Source organism: Pleurodeles waltl, chromosome 11, assembly GCF_031143425.1.
Source record: "Pleurodeles waltl isolate 20211129_DDA chromosome 11, aPleWal1.hap1.20221129, whole genome shotgun sequence".
NCBI classification, from domain to species: Eukaryota; Metazoa; Chordata; class Amphibia; order Caudata; family Salamandridae; genus Pleurodeles; species Pleurodeles waltl.
Window position 1 is genome coordinate 489,977,943 of NC_090450.1, and position 25,256 is coordinate 490,003,198.

The window sequence follows — 25,256 nt, forward strand, 5'->3', positions numbered from 1 at the left end:
TAAAACTCTGAAACCTTTGAGACGGTGAGATTCTAGCCTGACACTGTTGTTAAGTCGGTTTAATGGTTCGTAACATAAGGTCTGGGGCATAAAACACAGTCACAAGAAATTCACTAGATATCTCATGCAAGTCTCAACATTCAGTTCCTGCAACTGCAAAATTGTTCACAGCTAATTTGGTACTTTAAACTGAAAACACGTTCTTAGAATATTGTACAGTTTGATTGTCAGTGATTTACAAATAGTTTAGAATTTCTTTTAAGTTTGTGATACATTAAATGCTGCATGAAAGGAAACACATCTCCTTTGACCTCTGTGTACTATAACAAAAAGACTTTGAACAATCTTACTCTGGGAAGATTTACTTCTTTTCATTATATTATTGAATACATGACACAAATGGAAAGTTAAATGTCAACACAAAACAATTCAAAGATATACCCCACAGGTTTCATCAGTCACCCACCAATAACCCACCCTCACTATTTCTCAGTTACTATGAGCCTCCAATGAGTGGCTCAGAAGCTGCAGGTAGCGTGCACACACCCTTGAAGTAGCCCTCCAGAGTGAATCTCGGCCTACTACATCATTCAGAGGGTTCACGCAAAATAAATAAAACAGCACTACTTAGCTCAAAACCCTCAGATGGGTAGTCATCTGAACCAAAGGAAGGGCCTCATACTAAGCCATAAAGACACACACTGTGTAGGCCTATGGGGCCTCAACATGACCAGATGTATCCATTCTCAATCCAGCAAAGTCACAAAGAGATTAGAAATGTTGTAGGCCACACTCGATCAGTAAGATCATGTGTGCAAAAAAGGGGCAAGGATAGAAGAGTGCCAGCAGTAGCTCGAACTGCAACAACAGTGGAGTCATCTAAGTCAGTGGGCCGATAGGAGCCTGAAAGAAAGTGTGTGGTGCAAGCGCTGAGACTGGGGCATGCTGGGGCTAGATCCAGAGGTGAGATCCTCTTCAAAGCTTCACTGTGTATATATCTTTGTGTGTGTATGCATGTGTGCACATTAAGTTGTGTCTGCCTGCATGTGCGTTTGACATCTCCCAGATAAACAGTGTCACTCAGAAGAAGAGTCTGGTGTCAAAGACCACAAAAAATATATTTTACATCCTATCATTCTGAGTCCTTTTCTGGCACCACTGTGTTCATTCTGGGCATAATTATGGTCCTAGCATGGCAACTGTCATCCTTCACAAATTTTGGGAATTCTTGGCAGTTGTGCATATGGGAGCCAATTACTGACATATTATGACACCATGGTGGTCTCCCGTTGGCATAATGATGACCAAAAATAAAATAAAAATAATGGCTAAAAATGAAAACTAGTATTTTGAAGACAAAGAATGCTTTTTCCAGGAATGAAATGTAGAACATTCAGTTTGTTTGCCCAAAATGGAAGAGATATTTGACAGATAGTGATATTCTGATAAAAAACAAACTAATAACATTTCCACAATACATTTAAAGCTTATAGTTGAATGGTAATTCAAGCTGAGATGGGGCAACATACTGCTGCGGTTCTGTACTTTGTTGTAGAGTGTGCCTGCTGATTCTGGTGATATTCTGTTAGTTATGTGGTCACACTGCACATTGATAATGCTTTTCCTGGCATTTCTGTGGTCACTATTGTACAGTGATAAAATGTGTTTGTGGCTCTGAATGAATTCTCTTGAGGAGAAGCAGCTCCCGTTATAAAAAACAATTGGACACCATTGGACTAAAAAGACATAGCCAGTGAATTTATCATTTTAGTGAAGGAAGATTTAAAAATCTGAGAACACTTAATCTGAGTGAGCTTTTTGTAATGCTGCAGTTTAGTTTCTTTCCCAGTGCCACAATATAGGCTAGATATGTAGGAGAGAAGCTGCTTTGCAGCCACACCGTGTTTCAGCCATTATAGGCACTCACAGTAACCCAAAGCTGTTCAAGAGAATGTGGGGACTCAAAAATACAGGCAGTCTTGTGAGACAGGTGACAAGAAGGAGAGATCATCACAGTACTTTTTAAATGTTCATATAATTTTTTATCATTTACAGGGTTTGTGTGAAGTTCATCCTTGATACAACATTAGGAACAACTGAGAAACTTGAAAATCATATGACGGGGCTCCCTGAAATTAACTTCTGTAGCATAAACACTTTAATATTGGCATGATTTTTACAAAAATGGTTGCAAGTGCTTCTAAATTAAACACAAAACAAAGAGTGTGCCCGTCTGCAGCAAAATGTGTGCAATATCATTCTCATTATCAATTCCTTTAAATAATACTCTGCAATCAAATTTGGCCCATTTATTTATGCAGGTTCCTCAGACTTTGTATGTTTTTTAATCACCCTGGTTATGCTTGGGATGGGAGGAAAATTAAAAAAATAATTCATGGACCAGGGATTTTAAAGAATTTTTCATAGCAATGTCCATCTTTGAGATTCTGGGTGTGTAGTTGGAGGTTTGAAATAGAAAGTGGTACAAATCAACATTTTGACATGGCCATTTCCCACATTAACCATCATAAAGCTAACAGTGGCACAAGAAGGCCCCAAGATCTGGTTACAGAGTTAAGGATAAGACATCAGAACCCAATGGGATTTTTAATAAGGCACAAGTAACCATATGTTATGAGCATCATGTCATTTTGACCATGAGCTTAATATGTGTCTCCAGACAAATAGATGAACTTAGTACCCAACAAGGTCAAAATAAAGACATGACCCTGACATGCTGTTCCTAGTCCTCCACCCTTTATTAGAACCTTTCTCCAACATTCTTCTCATTTTTTCTAATATTTGTATTCTCCATCTGAATTTCCTGAAGAAGCCTTCCCCTCACAAACTTGTCATTTTGACTCCACGCCCTATTATTTCTATCGTCTGTTTTAAGACGAATATCTGAATTAACTAAATGTTTTAATCTATTTGAAATGCACAGTACCTTAACATGATGCATGAAAATTAAATTACAATTGAAGTCAGTAGGCCCTCTAGGCTTCATTAGGCTTCATGCCCTATAATCATTGTGAGGCTTGTTCTTAACAAAGAATGCATTATGTCGGAAAAATAGAACATTCTACGTTTTCCCTGGGGCTTTGATTGGATTATAGCTGTCAGTGGGATACAATATCAGCACATGGCACACTGAAAAAACTAGATAAGGAGATGCAGCATTGACTAAAATGTGGCAGGCCCTGAAGAGCAAGGTGGACCAAACATTTGATTTATCCGGGACACGTGATGATTCTTGACAAGGCTGAAGAAGTAAGAGTGTCAGGCAAACTGGGGTAAGTGGATGTTTTAGGGTTTTGGTTCTAAAAGCAGTGTGCCTTTAAAGCAACATCGAACTTGTGATTTCTCTTAAGAAATGCCATTATACACTAAAATCAAATGCAAACTGGAGCAGATTACGTTGGAGTGAGGCCGAGTAGGCCTGAGGCTCCTATATGTAAGGGAATTTGGCACATTAGTATTGTTAATATGGTTACCATACCGAAAAAACAAACAAATAATGTGTCAAATTAACGAATAGGCCTTAGATAAAAAATAATGTTCTTAAAGTCATGGAGCTGCAGTAGTCTGCTTCATTTACAGGTACTAGGCGTGAACAGCTGAAGCAGCAATTTTCCTGCAAAACTTACCTAAGTTAAGAAAGTGACTGGTTAATATTAACTGATAATAAACTGATGTGCTATGAAAATAGTAGGAGTGCTTAGTTTTGACCTTCCCATAGGCAATATTCGACATAGTTGCATTATTTGTATTAAAATATTTTAGTTTAAGTCAATAAATATTTCTAGTTAGACCAAATAACATGTAGAATGTTAAATAAATCTCTTCTTTTTTTCATGAAGTAATGGAAATGTTTAAGTTAGAGTGCAATGATTTCAAAGTGATTCCATAGTGAGAACCCTCGAAGGTTAACACAAAGTAGTGGCCAAAATGTTAATGTAGATAAGTTGCTGTCTGTAATAGTCCACAGACAGCAACCTATCTACATTAACATTTTGTATTACTGGTGAGAAGAAGTGCTCCTGTTCCCATGATGACATTGAAAGCTGATTGGCTAGTTGGAGAAGAAGTAGAAACATGTTGCAAATGTTTGAGATTATAAAGTCTGTAACAGTGCAAGTTCCTGAGTACAAAAAGCTTTTGACGAAGATTCATTCTTTGCCAATGCCCGATTCTATGCTGCCCTGAGACTCTACTGAGTTTCTTGAACCCCCATTTATGGGACGTTCTGTTTTAATTGATATCCGATATTTGAATCTGAAGCTCTATGCATTAACCTCTCTATCTGGAACTCTCCATGGGTTCTGCCTGACACCTTATTTTCTCAGTTATCTCTCCAAAGCCACCCTTAATCTCAGAATAGGGATTCTTTTCTTTATGGAAGGTGCTTGATGCATTCATGCTGCTGTACTCATTGCTCATTTTGAATTACTGATAGACGATCAATATTATTGACGTTATATGCTGATTTTCATTAAAGATGAGCTATTAAAACTACTGATAAATAGCACATTTAAACTCATACCAACTTTCATTGCCTGCAAAGAGAAGCAAACAACTGTTTACTCTGACTGATGTGCAGCTTCTGTTCAATCTCACAAACGTCCAAAGTCTGATTGGCAAAGTGACACAGGGATTTCTCTCTGATGATTTGGTAAAATATATTTTGTAAACTGATGTAAATTGTGGCAGAAGGGAACTACACATAACCATCCACCCGAAGAGTCTTCCCAGCAAAGAAATTTTCAAAGGTTCATTTATTCAGTAGCCCTAGTCTGGCCACTTCTGAAATAAGTCACAGATGTTCCAAAGTGATAGAGGCACTTCAACTAGCATTAAGAACGCTGAATTGACCTGACAAGAGCTTGTGTTGATTGAATAAATGCTTAAGAGTAGCCTTAGGAATAACAGCTGCCACTTCACGTGAAGTTAAGTGTGTGTGAGTGTGTGTGAGTGTGTGTGAGAGAGTGAGTGAGAGAGTGAGTGTGAGAGAGAGTGTGTGTGTGTGTGTGTGTGTGTGCGTGCGTGGGTCCACTTTACCCATAACTGGAGGGCTATTGCACCAGGTATACAGCTGTTATGGGCAACTAGCAGACCACTCCTTTGGTCTCTATAAAATAGGCACAAGAGCACTAACTCGTAGAAAAGGAGATGGGGACCTTTTATACACCCAAAGATTTTTCAATGCCGCCACCTTTCAATACAGAACAGGGACAATGGTACCATGAAGTGAATATCAGTCTTAAAATGTGCTTAATGTATGTGCAGGCCACTGCTGATAGATTTATGTTCCCGGTTACGTACTACCCTGTTGCCACTCGCACTCTCAATCTTGCTTTCTCTAGCACAAACATTAAGAAAAATAATGAACAATCGCACCAGAAGGATTAAATTAGTGGATTACAGCTAATAAAACGAGATATCAGATGGTCATATGATGGAGTAGCTTAATAGGGTAGCCAGGGTATAAATAGTACAGGTCCAATGATAGCAACACCATGAAAGTAATTCAGTATAAAAAGGTGGGAAAAGACCACAGCAGGACAAACAAATACCCAATCCAACAAATACAATATTTTAAATAAATTAAATTCACATACCACATTTATTCCTCCTGCATGGCTCCTAGAACATACTGTTCCCACAAATGCCATGCCAGCAGTTCCTCCAAATCCTTGCTTTCTGAGGAAGATAAAATTGTTTAGACACAAAAATACACATTTATAAGAACCTCAAAGATATCATGAAAGGTCACTGTGTGCTCTTTCTTTACTTTAATGATGTTGCATGCCATACATTCCCAATGTTAAAGTACAAGTTACTTACCTTCGGTAACAAAATATCTGGTAGAGACATTCTAGTTGCAGATTCCTTACCTTAGAATTTCCCCCAGGTGTCAGACTGGATCCAGAGATTTTTCTTTAAGCAATACCCTTGCACGTCTGCAGGTGGAATCGGTCACCGTGATGACGTCTGGAGTAGTATATAGACACCGCCCTCGCGCAGTGACGTCAGTTTATTTTAACGACTTTCCACGCCAAAGCGCAGAGCCGCTAAGAACACTGAGATTGGTGCACCAGAGCTAAGGACCTGAAAGGGGGAATCCCTGTCCCTAGAAATAAGTTCGCAAGCGGCGAGGAAGGGTGGGCGGTAAGGAATCTGCAACTAGAATATGTCTCTACCAGATATTTCGTTACAGAAGGTAAGCAACTTGTACATCTGATAGAGACTTCTAGTTGCAGATTCCTTACCTTAGAATAGATACCCAAGCAATGCCATTCTCGGTGGTGGGCTGGGAACCAAGATCATACTAGGAAGTCCTGCAGGACCGAACAACCAAAATAGCGGTCCCGACGGACCTGACTGTCCAGGCAGTAGTGCTTAGCAAACGTGTGCAGGGATGCCCACATAGCTGCCTGGCAAATATCCAGGACAGAAACTCTGCGTGCTAACGCAGTGGAAGCAGCAGTTGCTCTGGTAGAATGAGCACGCAAGCCCTCAGCGGGTTGCTTCTTGGCCAAGGCGTAGCACATTTTGATGCAAAGAAGCACCCATCGAGAGATGGTAAGCTTTTGCACCGCCTTCCCTTTTCGCACCCACATATCCAATGAAGAGTTGATCGTCCACCTGGAAATCTTTAGTACGATTGAGGTAGAACGCCAACGCTTTTTTTGGGTCAAGACGGTAGAGTCTCTCCTCTTCATGGGAAGGATTTGGGGGTGAGTAGAAAGTAGGCAGAGTGATGGGCTGGCTTACATGAAAGGGTGTAACCACCTTAGGAAGGAAGGAAGCCCTAGTGCGCAACACTACTTTGCCAGGGTGCACAGATAAGTATGGAGGTTTTGAGGAAAGGGCCTGAAGCTCACTCACCCTGCGAGCAGAGGTGACAGCGACCAGAAAGAGAGTTTTGAAGGTGAGGAGCTGCAAGGGACAATTATGCATTGGCTCAAAGGGGGTACACATCAAATAAGTAAGTACAAGATTAAGGTCCCACTGAGGCATGATAAATGGAGTGGGAGGAAATAAATGGGTGAGCCCTTTCAGGAATCTACTCACAATAGGAGATTTAAAGAGTGAGGGCTGAACAGGTAGCCTAAAAAAGGCCCAAATGGCAGATAAATACCCTTTAAGGGTGCCCAAAGAAGAGCCCTGCTGGCCCAAAGAAAGAATAAACAGAAGAACCTCAGATAGAGGTGCGAAAAGGGGATCAACAAATTTGTTGGTACACCATGCCACAAATTTATTCCAACAACAGGCGTATACAGTTTTGGTTTGATGGATGCCTGGCTGCCAAGATAGCACTGCAGACTTCGGCTGGAAGGGCAAAAGCCGTCAACTGGCACTGCTCTATCTCCACGCATGAAGGCGGAGGTTGGACAGGTTCAGGTGAAGAACCGTCCACTATTGCTGCAACAGAAGATCCGTCCGAAGAGGCACTCTGAGTGGAGGATCGATGGACATGTTCAATAGCTCTGGATGCCATATTCTCCATGCCCAGTCCGGAGCCACCAAGATGACTTGGGCCCCGTCGTTCCTGATTTTCTTGAGAACTCTGGACAGAAGAGGTATAGGCAGAAAGGAGGCCGGAGTTCCATTCGAGATGAAAAGCGTCTCCGAGCGAGTGCTGCCTTGGAAACTCCAACCCGCAAAACAGCTGACATTGCGCGTTCTCTGCGGAGGCGAACAGATCTAACCAGGGCTCCCCCCACTGCTGAAACAGATCTTGCGCCACCTCCGGATGGAGATGCCATTCGTGATCAGCTGTGGATCGATGGCTGAGTTTGTCCGCTCTGGCGTTGAGGGAGCCTGCCAGAAGTTGAACCATCAGGGTAATGCCCTGATGTTCCAGCCATGTCCAGAGGCGTAATGGCTCCTGACAAAGGGTCCAGGACCCTACTCCGCCCTGTTTGTTGGGTTACCATATGGCGGTAGTATTGTCCGTGAACACTTGCACCATTTTCCCTTTCAGAGAGGGAAGGAATGCTTTCAACGCAAGCCTGATCGCCCGGAGTTCCAGCAGATTGATATGGAGCCCAGACTCCGCTGGAGACCAGAGTCCTCTGATCTTTGGCTCTCCCGTGTGGCCGCCCCAACCCAGAAGTGACGCATCTGTCTCTATAGATAGATCTTCTTGGGGAAGGGAGAGGGATCTGCCGTGGACCCAATGCGGATTCGAAAGCCACCACTGCAGGTCTTTCACAGTCCCCTCCGAGATCTGGACCAGATCGGAGAGATTCCCCTGATGCTGCGCGCCTACTAGAACTTCATGTCCCACTGCAGAGCCCACATATGCCATCTGGCATGTATCACTAGCAGGAGGCAGGAGGCTGGAGGCCATGAGGCCCAGCAGCCTCAGACTCAGCCTGACCGAAACCCAAGACCCAGGCCGAAAGATCAGAATCATAGCCTGAATGTCTTGGACTCGCTTTTCGGGAGGACAAGCCTGAAACTGCACTGTGCCCAGAACCGCACCGATGAAAGGGAGCAACTGAGAGGGAGTCAGGTGTGACTTCGGCATGTTTATAGTGAACCCCAGCGTGTGCAGGAGGTTCGTCGTAGTCTGAAGGTGGGAGACGACTTTCTGGGGCGAGTCCGCCTTCAACAGCCAGTCGTCGAGGTAGGGGAAGACTGAGACCCCTAACCTGCGCAGATGAGCTGCAACCACTGCCATCACTTTCGTGAACACCGAGGGTCGCTGGTAAGGCCAAAGGGGAGCACGGTAAACTGAAAGTGTTTGTGACCTACCACAAATCGTAGGTAACGTCTGTGGGCAGGCAGGAAGGAGATGTGGAAATAAGAGTCCTGCAAGTCCAACGTTACCATCCAGCCTCCTGGGTCCAAGGCAGACAGAACCTGAGCCAGTGTGAGCATCTTCTTGAGGAAGCAGTTTAGGTCCCGAAGTTCTAGAATAGAACGTAAGCCCTTGTCCTTTTTTAGTATCAGAAAGTAGCGGTAATAACAACCACAACCTACTTCTGGCACAGGGACCTTTTCTACAGGGAGTGCAGAATTATTAGGCAAATGAGTATTTTGACCACATCATCCTCTTTATGCATGTTGTCTTACTCCAAGCTGTATAGGCTCGAAAGCCTACTACCAATTAAGCATATTAGGTGATGTGCATCTCTGTAATGAGAAGGGGTGTGGTCTAATGACATCAACACCCTATATCAGGTGTGCATAATTATTAGGCAACTTCCTTTCCTTTGGCAAAATGGGTCAAAAGAAGGACTTGACAGGCTCAGAAAAGTCCAAAATAGTGAGATATCTTGCAGAGGGATGCAGCACTCTTAAAATTGCAAAGCTTCTGAAGCGTGATCATCGAACAATCAAGCGTTTCATTCAAAATAGTCAACAGGGTCGCAAGAAGCGTGTGGAAAAACCAAGGCGCAAAATAACTGCCCATGAACTGAGAAAAGTCAAGCGTGCAGCTGCCACGATGCCACTTGCCACCAGTTTGGCCATATTTCAGAGCTGCAACATCACTGGAGTGCCCAAAAGCACAAGGTGTGCAATACTCAGAGACATGGCCAAGGTAAGAAAGGCTGAAAGACGACCACCACTGAACAAGACACACAAGCTGAAACGTCAAGACTGGGCCAAGAAATATCTCAAGACTGATTTTTCTAAGGTTTTATGGACTGATGAAATGAGAGTGAGTCTTGATGGGCCAGATGGATGGGCCCGTGGCTGGATTGGTAAAGGGCAGAGAGCTCCAGTCCGACTCAGACGCCAGCAAGGTGGAGGTGGAGTACTGGTTTGGGCTGGTATCATCAAAGATGAGCTTGTGGGGCCTTTTCGGGTTGAGGATGGAGTCAAGCTCAACTCCCAGTCCTACTGCCAGTTCCTGGAAGACACCTTCTTCAAGCAGTGGTACAGGAAGAAGTCTGCATCCTTCAAGAAAAACATGATTTTCATGCAGGACAATGCTCCATCACACGCGTCCAAGTACTCCACAGCGTGGCTGGCAAGAAAGGGTATAAAAGAAGGAAATCTAATGACATGGCCTCCTTGTTCACCTGATCTGAACCCCATTGAGAACCTGTGGTCCATCATCAAATGTGAGATTTACAAGGAGGGAAAACAGTACACCTCTCTGAACAGTGTCTGGGAGGCTGTGGTTGCTGCTGCACGCAATGTTGATGGTGAACAGATCAAAACACTGACAGAATCCATGGATGGCAGGCTTTTGAGTGTCCTTGCAAAGAAAGGTGGCTATATTGGTCACTGATTTGTTTTTGTTTTGTTTTTGAATGTCAGAAATGTATATTTGTGAATGTTGAGATGTTATATTGGTTTCACTGGTAATGATAAATAATTGAAATGGGTATATATTTTTTTTTGTTAAGTTGCCTAATAATTATACACAGTGATAGTCACCTGCACACACAGATATCCCCCTAACATAGCTAAAACTAAAAACAAACTAAAAACTACTTCCAAAAATATTCAGTTTTGATATTAATGAGTTTTTTGGGTTCATTGAGAACATGGTTGTTGTTCAATAATAAAATTAATCCTCAAAAATACAACTTGCCTAATAATTCTGCACTCCCTGTATAGCTCCCTTGGCCAGGACAGCTGCGACTTCCTGGTGGAGAAGTGCCAAATGATCCTCTGGACGGTGATTGAAGGGTTGTGGCATGGGTGGTGGAGCAGATTTGAAAGGGAGGGAGTAGCCCTTTCGAACAATCTGAAAACCCACCTGTCCGTGGTGATGTTTTCCCAGTGGGGCAAGTGATGGCGAATCCTGCCACCAACTGGACGGGAGTGTGGGGACGGACTAGGAGGGTTTGGAGGCTGCAGCAGGGGCAGAGGTGGACTGGGCAGACCTCTGGTTCCCTGTCCCACGGCCACGTGGGATTCGGCGTCCCTGGCCACACAGAGGCTGAACAGCGTGAGCGGTACGGTGGAGGGCGCGACAGGGAGCCACTTCCGTGGCCACGAAAGGGGTGAAAAGAAGACTGTGGTGAGTGAGGGGCAGAGGAAAGACCGAGGGACCGAGCTGTAGCCCGGGAATCCTTGAATCTCTCCAAGGCCGAGTCCGCTTTGTCTCCGAAGAGACGGGAGCCATCAAAGGGCATGTCCATGAGTGACTGTTAAACATCCCCAGAAAAAACAGAAGTACGTAACCAGGCGTGGCGTCATAAGGCCACCATCATAGCAACCGATCTGACAAGAGAGTCGGTCGTGTCCAGCCCACAACGGATTGTGAACTTTGCTGCATCTCTCCCATCATTCACAGCTTGGGAGACAATAGCACGGGGCTCCTCCGGTATCTGCCACAGGACTTGCGCAACCGTATCCCACAAAGAGTGGGCATAGTGCCCCAAAAGGCAAGCGGTGTTCACAGACTGCAGCGGGAGACTGGAGGAAGAAAACAAATTCTTGCCAAACTGTTCCAGTTTTTTGGATTCCCTATCCGGGGGTGCGGAAGGGAATACGCCTGAAGAAGAAGAAGCCTGGATAACAAGACTCTCAGGCGTGGGGTGTTGGGACAGGAATTTACGGTCATTCGGAGCGGGCCGATGGTGGCGTGCGATAGTCCTATTCACAGGAGCCCCTGTGTTGGGTTTGGACCATGTACCCAAAAGGACATTGGTGAGGGCTTCATTAAACGGCAAAAGGGGTTCTGAAGTAGAAGCCCCTGGATGAAGCACCTCCGTCAGGAGATTAGACCCGACCTCAACAGTGGGAAGCTCAAGAGCAAGGAGCTCAGCAGCCCTACCGACCACCAAACCAGAAGTTGCTCCTTCTGCCGTAGCCACGGTAGGAGGAGACAGCATGCCAGTGTCAGAAGTATCCAGACCACTGGCTTCGCCCAATTCCTGAGCCCAGTCCATAGAAGGATCATCCTGGTATTCATAAGGGTTCAAGGACCCCTCCAATCCCTCCCCATATTCGTACCCATAAGAAAAGGGTCTGAATCCGACCTGGGGCAAAAAGGCCCCATCGAAGTCAAAGGAGGTGTCGGCCGACGCCGCTCCGACTCCGAGTCGCCGGGGATAAGAACTGGGTCGACGTCGATAGTGGGCACTACTGACATCGGGAGCGTTGATGATCGACCCGGCGCATGGGAAGGTCTCAAGGGTGTGACCGGCGCCGGTGCGGATCCGTGCATGGATCCGGAGGTGACCTTGGTGGCCGGAGCCGCTGACGCGGAACCCGAAGGCCCCTCAGCCGAACCCCTTGGGCCAAAATGTGCCATATCGGGGTCGGACCACCCAAATATGAGACGCATGGCCTCATAAAACGAGATGTTGGGCGGGGGTTGCTCCGGCTCTGGGAATCTTGGGGAAGCGCGGAGCCGACCCAGACGCAGGCTCCAAGGACGGAGGCCTTGTGCGTTGACGCTCTTCCTGGGTCGCGCCGGCCGAGTGACGGGCGAAGTCGGAGAGCAATGGGACTTCTTTGACTTCTTCTTCTTACCTTGACCCGAGGATTTGGAAGAAGATGAGTGGTGATGACTCCGCGACCGATCTCGAGACCTACGCGGAGTCGAGTGCCGGGCCACCATAAGCTTTAGGGACCGCTCCCTCAAAGCCTTCAGGTGCATGGCCCTGACTTCGGGTCGTGGTCGCGCTCGAGAAACCACAGAGAAACCCAATGAGGATCGTACAATGACAGTCCTCGCATGGCATGAACCCGGTCTTCGGGGACATCCTTGACGCACCAAAGTTTCACAGAAAAACTCGACAAAACTGTGGAATTCGGCCAAAAAATAGCCAGGGTAGCTCTTCTCCGGATCAGCACGTGGCGCAGAAAGAAAAGAACTGACGTCACTGCGTGAGGGCGGCTTCTATATACTACTCCCGACGTCATCACGGTGACCACGACGCCAACAGAGTCGACCGACGCCATCTGCCGATGCGCAAGGGTATTGCTCGACGAAAAATCTCCGGATCCAGTCTGACGCCTGGGGGAATGTCTAAGGTAAGGAATCTGCAACTAGAAGTCTCTATCAGATAAGTAATTTTAGGCATATGTTTGTTATTGATGTCAAAGTCAAGCTTCTCTTGAGGTTGACATTACAGGTCCCTATCCAAGTAAGCAATTGTTTAGTTACCAACTTTTTATGAAAAATTGCAAACAATATGTTATTTCAATCAATGCTTCAAAGATGTTTGAAGACCCCTGCACAACCAAGAGTAATTCTCCATTTGAAACAAAAGAAGCTTATAAACAGGCATAGATTTTATTTAAAAAAAAAGAAATAGAGGCAAATAGGTAGGAAATAAAATATGCATTCTTACAGAACAAACTGTGCGCTGTCATGTCTATGACGTGGAACAAGTTCTTTTTCTCGCCACTGGACAAATCGTCCCAACACATCTCCAGCACTTCCATCAGTCGGTATCATGTTCTGGTTGGTCCAGATCTCCAATCCAACAAGTACAATGCGGACATTAATTGCAACGTACATCTAAAGTATACAAATTCAGTTTGAGAAACTTATGGTAATTTAGGAGCAAACTATAAAGAATCAGTGTTTCGGGAAGAACGAATCAATATTCACAGCATTCCTTGCGATGTGTCTGTGTTATTGTACTTTGGCATTACAAATGTATGTTAATTTCTGGTACTAGTTCACTTGTATGAATATTAGCTTGTTAACAACTCCCTAATTTGAGTCAGAAAATTAAGAGAAGACAATGCTACAGGGGTGTCGATAAGCTTTAATCAAGGGACAGTTTGTGTTACTTTGATCTCATAAGGCTACAGCTGATAGACAATCCTCCACCCCAATCCATATTTCAAAGACAGTGCTACAGGAAGAACAAAAGAAATGCAATTCAAAACTATACTTAATGCTGTAAGGTCTAGTGAACAAGACATTTAGGCTGAACTAAGCATAGATTGGAATTGTAAAGAGTCAAATAAAGGTGATGTGAAGTTGAACCCTGCTATTGTAGTGCATGATTAAGAAGTGTATATATTTTAAGTCTTACGCTATCCAAGTAGTTTGCCAGGTGAACCATCTCTTCTCTCACTGCAGACTGGTTTCTGCTAAGCATATTGTACTGAAAAGTGGTGAATAAAAAAATAACTGAATACAAATGTTAAATTATGAGACAGAATGTTCAACTTCAGGTTTAATAACACATTTGACATAGCCCTTGGCACCAAGACACAAACAATCTATAAATGAATCCTCCATAAATCAACTGAGATGATAAAATGCCCTTATTGTGTGGTCATCCTCACTTTTTGCTAGATTTTATTGTTGTTTTTTGGCTTTGCACACTACTGTCCACTGCCCAGCGTATGTGCTCTAACCAATAAAAACATTTTGAATTGGTATACACCTAATTGGCATATTTACCTTACCTATACAAGTCCTTAGTATTTGGTACTAAGTGTACCCATGACCTGTAGGTTAAATGTCATTAGTAGACCGTAGCACACATTGTGCCACCACTAGTGATCGTACAAACATGAATGCAGGCTTACCACTGTATCCTGCTTGTGCAGTTTAAAAAACTGAAAATTTGACCTGTTAAAAGAAACCCCTTTGACAAGTCTAAACCTAGCTTTTATATAATAACATGTCACCCCTAAGTAGGACTTTAATCCCATAAAGGAAAGGTGCAGGGTATTTACAGGTAGGACATGTAAAGGTTTACTGTAAAACATGCTCCTACAGTAAAAATACATTAAAAGCCATTGTCACTGTAGCAGGGTTAGTTGTTCTTTACGGAAACAGGTTTTGCAGGTTTCCCTCAACTTTTTGCCCCTATTTGGACTTCGAACTGCTGGTATTTCAACTCTGAGAGTGTAATGAGGCCTGCTAACCATACTTCGGTGCCAGTGTTCTAACCCCTTACAGAGTGTATGTTGAATTGGCTATCTGTAATTGGCAAGGGTGACATACGTATAAGTCCCTAGCATATGTTACCCAGGGTACCAAGGGCACGTAAGACACAGTGTCCACTCAGGGATGCAGCACCGGTTGTGTTGCACTGTGTGTGACAAAGTACAAAATGGCTCCCTGCCTGCCACTGCAGCATGGAAGAGCAGTGGTCACACTGTTGAAACTAATGGCAAGGCTACCATTTCCCTTAGCAATATATGTAAGTCTCCCCTTAAGAAGGACTATAGACCCCTAAGGCAGGGAGCTATACATTATTAAGCAGGACATATAGGTTTATATATGTCTTAGCAACAACACTCCTAAAATTGTTGTCTTGCTGTGGAAAACTTAGTAGCCCCATTGGTTAATACAGTCTTAGCGCTGGCACCTCAGCCTGCCTAACTTCTGAATGGAACTACTTAACTTGGTACTTTAAGGTATCAAATTAATTGTGGCATTAACAAGTAGTTCAACTTTTAGAAAGTTGCCACTCTGAGACCCAGCTGGTCTAGTAGTTTCATACAGGCACTGGCCAACAGACAGCTTTCTGCCCACCTAGAGAGTTCTGTGAATTACTCTCAGGCTTAGAAACAACAGCACCTGCTGCAGGGAGAGGTGTCACCTCCCACTTGCAGGAAACCACTCAGGGTATCAGCCAAAAAGGCACGCTTCAAAGGCGAATCGCCTTTGAGAGGCAAATGGCCTGAGGTGCTGCCCTTTGTTTAGGAAGACCAGGTGGGGACAGAGACAAACCCGGTTTTCCCGTGAGCATGTAGCCCACAGGTAGCCACACCTCTAGCATGGACTACCAATCTCCTCAATTGAGGAAGGGTGTGGACAAATTGGGAATAGGCAGAATAGTGCACTCTAGGATTGTTAGGTGCCACACATTGCCAGAAAGACATCACCAAGAGGAAAGGGGCCCGGTAGTCCGTTGGCTAGAGACCGGAATGTCCCCTCAGGGCACTTTTCTACGATAAATATGGGACGCTGAACCTCAGATCATGACGGAACTGGAACAAGGACCAAAGAATGACTGTCATATTGACTCCTGGACCCGGAAGTGTCATCAGAGTCCTGATTGGTTGCCCAAGAGAGGCACCAGCCTCCACCAAAGCATTTCACTGTGACAGCTATACCCGGAAACTGGTGGTCCAGTTGCAGCTGGCCTGCTCCTGTTTTCAAGAGGACTTTGTGGTACCCCGACCTCTGCCAAAGTTGCCCTACACAACCCATGGACTGAGCTCTAACCGCAAAGGCACTCTGTCAACCGCACAGCAATAAAAGTATCTTTGACCATCTTTTCATCCTGCATCAGGACCACTCCTTTAAAGTCTATGGCAGTGGTATCCTAAAGGCTGGAGCTGGGCTGGAGAATGCTCTGGTGGCTAGGTAACTGTAAAAATCTACCCCAGTGCCCCATCCCCCAACCAGACTTTCTCCCTGTCCGATTTGATCACCCCAGCCAGGCCAGAGTAGTAGAACTAACTCTTTACAAACTTTTCAAAAGTTTGCAAACTTTAAATTGACCAATGCTTGTTTGTGGTTGAATTAGAAAATGCTAAATCTTTAAAAATTCATATCTCCAGAATCCTATGGTGGGTTTTACTCATCTTGGACTCTAAAAAAGATTACAAATATAATATATTTTTATAAATTGGTGACTTTTTTTAATGTGTTGCATGGCTTTCCTATTTCGTTGTTTGGTGCTGTTAAATGCTTTATACTTGTTCCTTTGTTTAAGCCTTGCTGCTCGAAGCCATAGCTACCCAAGTTGAGCTTAAGGTTTCACAAATTAGCATGACTGGAATCAAGACATTACTAATGCTCCTTGTGAAGAAGTGGGGTGTATTATACAGTATGTAATACACTACTACCCTTTTAGAAACAGTCAGGTTTTGGTTGGTAAACCTTAGCTCAATCTTGGGTTGCTGTGGCGCTGAGCAGAAAGATTCACACAAAAGCATATAATTAGCCCCTAGAGCGCATAACTACATGAAAATAAAATGGCACAAAGTAATGTAGTGCAACCATATATTTAGCTCCTAGGGGGCAAAGTTCCTTACACATTTTCAGGCCTACTGCAATACTAAGGCCATTAGAACACAAACTAGTCCAAGCTGTAAAACAAAAGTTCCAGCCATAAGAAAGGGACCGAATGATGGGAGGGGTTATTATTTTGAATTCCCCACTAACTTAGAGTGGGGACCCTGAGATGACCTAAACAGAAAGAGTGTGTCATGCAGAAAGTTTTGGTGGTGGTCCCATTGTCCTAGGTCCACCACAGGCTGAACTATGGGCAAAACGTTTTGAAAAAGAATGCTTGCAAAGCATTAAGGGGCGACTTTTCCTGAGTGCAGTGAATATTGTAGTATCGGCTCTCTCCCGAGGATTTTTGTGTTTTTTAGTAAAGCATTTGTCAATTATAAGTGTTTTTGGGAAAGCTATGGAGCATGAAGGGGAGAGCCAAAAGAAATGATTCTGATTAGGTAACAGTGTGAACAATATGACAATATGACCAGCGCTCCAATACCGCTGATGGAGTTTGCGCTGTTGGCATCGTGAGGGCCAAGGCTGCCATGGAGCACAAAAAATAGTGCACCCACGCTGAAGTATATGAGCAATCGTGCAATTAGTCATGTAACAAGGTCAGTCTGCAAGGCAGTAACAAAACCCCCCCAAGGCAGGACAAACGTAAAGCAATTACCAAAGACATCAAGGGATTTTTGAAAGGCAAGCCCACGAAGAAGTGAAAGTGATGGGCATGGTAAAAGCCCACAATACTTACAACATGTCAAAGCGCTTGCACACTCGACTTAAAAATAGCGAATAAGTTTATGAATTTATGGACACCAAAATAAAAAAGATAAACTGGAGGCTTCCGGAGACATAGATTTTACAGGTAACAATAAATCAAGACTTAACTTATCCGTGAACAAGCACTGGCAAATCAACAAATTTGACACTTACAAACTCTTTCAAGAAAAGCTTTGTCAAGGTGGAATGTGGTTACTTAAAGTTACTTTGAATGACCAACTCTAGCAGGGAGCCAGTCAAGGAACCAACAAGGTACAAATAAACAGTTACCTTGCCAAGGAAAACAGTTGTCAGTTCCGTTCCAGTGTTAGTGGTCCCTTGGCGTGGACATCTTTAAAGTGGTTGTGATGCAAGGGATACAGGGTGCTAAAGATGCAGTGAGGTCAACGGTGGTCTTCCTGGGCTACTCATCAGGCTATGGTCCTGGTGAAGTCATACTGGCACGAGGGGTTGACATCCATCAAAGGAGTTCAGCAGAAGGCCAGTCGGAACTGGGCAACCAGTCAGCTGGCATAGCAGAGTCAGTGGTTTCCTTCTTTTGGAGATAACTCTCCTTCTGGGTAACCAATCTGCACAGACGGATTTTCTGGTTCCAGAAGACTCGGTGCATGTACTGAGTATTAGGTCCTGGTCTCTTACGCTGCATGGGGTCGAGGAGCAATGATTTGGAGATCTTGGTTACCAACTCACTAGGCAGGCTTCTTCAGCTTTTGTGGCCTTGTCATTCAAACAGGAAGTCCGCCAAATTACTCTTGGAGTCTCTTCTCATGACTGGGGGCTGAGAATGTCTTCTCCTCAAACAGGCCACAACAGACACAGTCCTTTCCTTCACAAGCCCAAGATGCAGCAGGCGCAGTCCAACTTTGTTGCTGCCCCTGCTTTGCTGGGTCCTTGATACAGCAGGACAGCCCTTCTTCAGTCTTCTTCTCCAATACTATGCAATCTGAGTTCTGGGTGCCAGGGGCTCCTGATGACTACTTCCTGTGAAGTGTGGCATCTAGCTAACCCAGAAGGCTCTATTCTACCCACTTCCAAGATGGCAAGACCTTTCTTTCGGTGTGTGCAGCCGATAGCCCACCCTCAAGGTGTGGCTACCTCGGGGGCTTCACTCTCACGGGAAAACTGGTTTGCCCAGTGTGTCCCCTCTCTATTCCAGACGCCAACTTGCCTACCTAGACAATAGAGTTGTCTCTCTTGATTTTGGTTACCCTATAACTTTCAAAGGCGGCTTCCCCACTGAAGCTCTCCTTTTGGGTAACCCCCCATGTGGCTTCCTCCAGAGGGAGCTGACACCTATACCAAAGGCAGGCCTCAATTGTTCCCTCTCCTGGGAGCTGTTGTCACATCTTCCCATGTTGGCAGAAGGTTGTCTCTTGGGCACCCTCAGCAAATGGCCAAAGAAAACTTGGACAACAGAATGGAAACTTTCTAAAAGTTGCATGTGGCAATACAGTTACATTAATTTCGACTTGGGCATCAAGTCAGGCCTAATATTATGAGCTGTTGGATATCTTGGAGTACCCACTTTAGTAGCCTTAGTCAGAAGTAAGCACAGCTGAGAGGTCAGCATGCAACTCTACTCCCCAATGGCGCTACAAGTTTCTCTCCCTGTAAAAACGTCAATCGTGGATTTGCCAGAAAATGTTAAAACATGCAGCAACCTCCACCCTGCCATAGGGCTTGATAGCCCTACTGTAGGGGTGACTTACACACATTAAAAAGGAAGTGTGAGCTTTGCCATTGACTACAAGGGTAAAGTCAAATTAGCAGTTTTAAACTGCCCTTCCAGTCTGCAGTGGCAGACTGGGAGTCACATTTTACTTTATCCCACTGACGGGTGTCACAATAGTTGCTGTAGGCACTGAGGGAGTCTGAGGCAAGGTTGTGTTCTTGCTCCCACTCTTTTTAATTTGTTTATTTCATCACTCTGCAGTCAGCTGTTAGCTTCCGGTGGTGAGCTGTTAACTTCCCTGCAATATGCAGACGATGTCTTATTTCTTAATCAGTCAAGGATGGTTTTACAGAGACTTTTATATATTTTGAGTGAATATTGTAAAGACAATTTGAGAAAACAAATGTGGTAAATATTTGGGGGAAAAACTAAATAAGAAAGGAGATTGGCATTTAGGTGTGATTAAGGTCAAAAGGTTGCAGAGTCAAAGTTATAAATACTTGGGTGTGTGTTTGCAAGATCCCGATTCACACCTGTTGCAGAAGAGTGTAAGGAAACCTAAGCTAGCAGCACTAATTTACGCATTTTAGATCCTTCTCCGTAAATTACTAAACCCTTCATTGTCCCCTTTGTTACAAGGCAAAAAAAAATTCCCACACTGTCTTATGGTTTGTTCCCAATAATGCATCTCAAGCTCAGGTGATACTGGAATTTGGGTTAATTGATCAATTGGCAGTTCAGAAGGCCTTTCTGGCTAAGTATGCCTTCTCTCTGTTGAAGTCAGAAGATGGTACATTAAAAGCATGTACATGGAAAGAGCTAAGACAGGAATTTTACATTACATCTGATGACAGAGTTCACATCTACTCTGAAAGATCTTCAGGTTGACCGTGCATGGAATTTAAAGCAATAATAAAATACGTTCCAATTAGAAGTGAACAAGCAATTACGGAGTTACTCATTTTTAGGGGACAAGAAAAAGTTTAGGAAAAGAAGTAATAGCTGGATGCCCGTAAACGCATATAAACAATTACAGCAACAAAAGGTTGGAATCTAGCAGAACACCTAACAAGTTGTGTGACACAGTAATGCAAAGAAAAAGACTGCAGACTAAAAAGTCCAGAAGTGGTGGCACCAAGAAGAGGACTGAAGATCAGAACCACAGATTGGCCTCTTGTGCCTTAAAATGGGACTCCTCTCCTACAAATCAGATTTATCTAGAACAGTGATACTCCTAGTACGGCCCGAGGGCCGCATGCGGCCCTCCTGACCTTTACATGCGGCCCAGCGGCACTGGCCTGCTCTTAACTAGACTCAGCACTAACATTTAAAAAATGTAAATAAACAGGCAAGCATTTATTTAAGGTGAGTTGAAGGAAAAGAAAAGAGATAACAGAGGGTGTTCTGTACAACGTAAAATCAGAAACACCTTCATTTTTAAAGACATATTCGAAGCAAAAATGTAAAAGCATGATCAAGTCTGCTCAAAATTCAAAAAGTGTATTTCATTAACACGCAGAAACTTCACCTTAGTACACCACATTATATCACTGCATTGAAGAAATATATTTTTTCAAAGTGATAATTTTCTAACCAGAATTTAGAAACATTCACTCCCCCATCCCCCACCCCAACAACAATGCCTTTGGTGAGCTAAGAGACAAGTCAGTTTTGTGCACTCTTTGGGTGGCCTAGGTTTCAATTATACAAGAATATTATAGTTTAATTAAATCAAACACAAGAAGCTTTTGTGCAGCACACATCCTGAAGTTTGGTTAAATGGAGAAGCCGTGATTATTCCTAAGTTTATGGTTTCACGTTGTGCTATTCAGACACTAGAAGTATATGCTTTTCTTCCCCTACATCCACCTTACTGCCAACCCCCGACCGCCACCCTGCTGCCATCAGTGTGGCCCTTGGTCACATCAAAGACCAAACTCTGTGACCCCCGGGAAAATGTTTGCGAGTACCCATGATCTAGAAGATTCTTAGCCGTAAAAGGACTCATTCCCACTGGATCAAGCGTGGTCCTCCATCCATTTTGGAGAAGAACCCTCATTGGGATTCATTTATTGCACTAATGAACAACTACAAGATGAGTCCCGCAATGACAGTAGGAGGGCACGCCTGCAAATTAAGAAGCTGCAGAGCTCTAAAAGGAAGGTGAACCAGAAATGTGATGAAATTGGTGGAAGGATCTCCGCAGTGGAGGAGCGAACTGCAACACTAGAACAGGATATTGGAACATTAAAAGGCAAGGCTGAGGGGGCGTGGCTTTGGGCGTCAAGATGGCGGTCGCACTCTGAGAGTGCTCTGGACCCCTCCGTCATCCGCCCTTAACTACCGCGGTCCAAGGGAGCAAAAAAAAACGCTGTACATGGCTCCCCGGTGTCCCGGGGGCCCGTGGAGAAGTCTGCTGGGGAGATTTGGAGAAAAGCCGGCGGCTCGCCCTCATACGGCGGCTCGGCTGATCCCGTAAAGAGGAGTTCAAGATGGCGGCCGCTGCGAGATGCACCCGGCGGATCTGAGGTGGGCGTGGGAGACGATTGCTGCAGGTTGAGGGGCGGCGAGAGGCCCGGTGAGAGCTGGGGCACGCCCAGACGGTGGATCCCTGCCGCTGGAGTGCCGACAGCCCCCCCCCTTGTCGAGGAGGAGGACACCGGGTGAGCGGTGCCGCGCCGGCGCACGAGTGTGGCCCGGGAGACTGGAGGCCCTCTATGGCCGCCCGAGCGGCTTGCGGTGCCGCGCTGGGGCCGTGGCGGAGGCCCTGGCCCCCGAGATCCCCCTGCTGGAGGGAATTTAAATCTGGAGGCGTGCTGGGGATCAGGACCCGCCCGGAGATCCGAGTGGCGCCCCGGGGGGGCAAAGAAGTGAATCGGAGATCGGGAGGGAGAAGACGAGCGGTGACACCCCCACTCCCCCATCCCTGCAGCAACAAGAGGGGCCTCTCTCGGGCCCGGGCCCGGGTGGAACGCGAGCTGGACTGCGGCAGAATCTAGACTGCGAGCCGAGCAGTGGAGAACAACACCTTGGGGCAAGTGGATATCCTGGGTTCCGGGTCGTGCTTGGTTGACCTTGGACCCTGGTCGGAACGACTCGAGAGATTGAGAGCGAGGTCGTGACGGCGCGGGCCTACAGTGGAGGTGCAGAGCCCTTAAGGTGGAGAGGCCTGGGTCTGGGACTCAGACGGGTCCCCCCCAACTGGTGGAGAGAGCGAGAAAGGGACCTGAAAAGAAGGGGCCAACGGTGCCATCGCCGGCCGTCCGTATGTGATCGGACACAGCGAGCCCCCCCACAGTCCAAGGTACTTAACAACGCACTAAATTCTCAGGCTTGAAACCGCATTAAGGAAGGTGTGGCCCACCTGACACCCGCCTCAAGTGCCACGATGGGAAAAGATAAAACGAACAAACAACCTCCGCCCTCCCAACAAAAAATCGACCAGTTCACGACTATGACGGGCCAACGAGGAGGGGGAGAAGCGGCTGGTGGGGGTTCGGCCCCGGACGGGGTGAGTGCCATTCTCCAAGCTATTCAATCATCGCAGATAGCCGTAGAAACAAAAATTGGTGAGGTGCGAGTGGACATGGGCCTCATCAGACAGGACCTTAGAAATGCAGTAACCCGAATTACGGAAGTGGAAACCCGAGTCTCCCAAACCGAAGACGATTTGTCTGACCTCAAAGCCAAAGTAGCCCAGCTACAATCCCGAACCGGCGAGCTTCACCGCCGTGCAGAAGATGCGGAAAACCGGGCCAGGCGCAACAACTTACGCTTCATAGGTTTCCCGGAGGGCATAGAGGATGACAAGGCAGCCGAATTCCTGGAGACGTGGATCAAATCTTGGATGCCGGACCAATCCCTCTCGCCCTTGTTTGCAATTGAAAGAGTCCACAGGGCGCTCGCACCTCGCCCACCCCCGGGCGGCCCGATGATCGCACGATTCCTTAACTTTAAGGACAGAGACAATATCCTCAGGGAAGCGAGGCGGCAAGAGGGTACGCAGTGGGAAAACCACAAAATCCTAATTTTCCCGGACTACACCAGAGAAGTCCAAACCCGCCGTAGGTCGTACGAGCATGTTAAGCAAAAACTAAGGGCAATGCAGCTCTCGTACATGCTCCTTTTCCCCGTACGCCTCAAAGTCCTCATGGCTGGGAAAGCCTACTTTTTTGATTCTCCTGAGGAAGCTTGGGACTGGCTGACAGAGGAGGGCATCGGAGCCCGAAAGGGTCCCCCCGGGACCGCTGGAAGAACCCCACATGTCGGGCCCTCACCATCAGAGGGGCCCCGGAGGAGTAGGCGGCGCACCAGATCCCGGAGAGGCAGACAGAAAGACTCGATCGCTCCTGCGGAGGATGAAACAGCTCGGGACTCTGGTTCTCATGCCGAATCTAACACTGAGATTCTTCCGGTGTCTCGAACACCGTCCCGACCCGCCGAGGATGGGCGATTGAGTCAGTCTCCGGTACTCGGCTGACGGGAGGTGTGGGACCCCTGCGCGAAGCGTAGGGGGATTCGGGCTTCGCTTGATCCTCTCGGGCGACCCCTAGCGAGATTAACATTGATAGCTCCGGAGACTTCCTAGAGTATGGTGTTGAACGCTTGATTTGTGACTGCTAATTGCAATTGATCCGAAAGAAAGGAGGGGTCCATCACTCCACTCCAATGACAGTTTTACTGGCTGTCTGGTTTTGGTTGGGTACATGGGCGACAGATGCTTCCGGGGGGGGGGGGGGGGGAGTATGGGGAGGTGGGGAGTTTAGGGGGAGAGGGGAAGTTTAAGTTAGGTTTAAGAGACGACAAATTAGTTAGCCTGGTTTGTAGATTTAAAATTTCACGGTCACGTCCGAAATGGTCATCCCTGGGCCTGCACCCACACATCCAAACATGCCCAACATCGGCACACCTCACGCTTGGCCCTCAGTAACCCAGGTCCTCTCCTGGAATGTAAACGGCCTGTTAGACAATATCAAAAGATCGGCAGTATTTAACACCCTCCGCAGGTATTGCCCCTCAGTAGTTCTCCTGCAAGAGACCCATCTTCTTGGGTCCAGATGCCCTATGCTTGCGAGAGGAGGATACGATAGGGTATACCATGCAGGGTTTTCCAGAGGCTCTAGAGGAGTGGCCATTCTGCTCCACCGATCTTTGCCTATGGTAATCACTTCCACGCAATCTGACTCACAAGGTAGATTCATGGTGGTCACAGGGACTCTTCACGGACAACCGCTAAACTTGGTGTGCGCCTATGCGCCCCTGGCAAATCTTGACTCCTTCCTACTTTCGCTCCCCCGAGTAACCTCAGGATTACCCCAAGGAACTACCCTACTGGGAGGCGACTTCAATGCGGTCCTTGACCCAAAGCTGGACATTTCTGGGGAAACTACCATAAATAGATCCATGCGGGCCTCAGCCCTAAGTAGTTGGGCGGAGAGCCTCGGCTTGTGTGAGGTGTGGCGCACCTGGCATCCCAGAGAACGCCAATACACACATACTTCGGCAGCCCACCAGACGCAATCCAGAATAGACCTGGTGTTCATGCCCGCCCTAGATTTCTTAAAAGTCGCAGGGGCAGAGATTCTTCCACGGGGGCCTCCGATCATGCACCAATACGGATCCGACTGGGTAGAGCAGACCTTACCAGACGGCCTATGTGGCGCTTGAACGCATGGCACTTACAAGATACAGAGTACACCCAAGAGATCAGGTTGCACCTCGGCCAATATTTTGAATTAAATGAGGGCTCGGTTCGGTCCCCAGGAATGTTATGGGCTGCCTGCAAGGCCACTATTAGAGGACATGCCAGAAGCATTCTTCGGTCCCGTGAACGGGATCAAAACTCCCAGATCACCGAGCTAGAGAACAAGGCCCGGAGACTCGAATGCCAACATGAAA

General features: G+C 46.1%; 1 protein-coding gene across 2 annotated transcripts in view; it reads right to left on the minus strand.

Moving 5' to 3' along the window:
* The window catches only part of ADAM9 (ADAM metallopeptidase domain 9), a 463,250-nt gene that overhangs the window by 182,049 nt on the left and 255,945 nt on the right, over nt 1–25,256 (minus strand). For both annotated transcript variants that reach the window (XM_069213868.1, XM_069213867.1), the window contains exons 8-10: nt 13,968–14,039; nt 13,272–13,441; nt 5,619–5,700 (exon numbers count right to left, since the gene is read on the minus strand). In XM_069213868.1, coding sequence (XP_069069969.1) covers nt 5,619–5,700; nt 13,272–13,441; nt 13,968–14,039 — 324 coding nt within the window. The remainder of the gene's footprint in view (nt 1–5,618; nt 5,701–13,271; nt 13,442–13,967; nt 14,040–25,256) is intronic.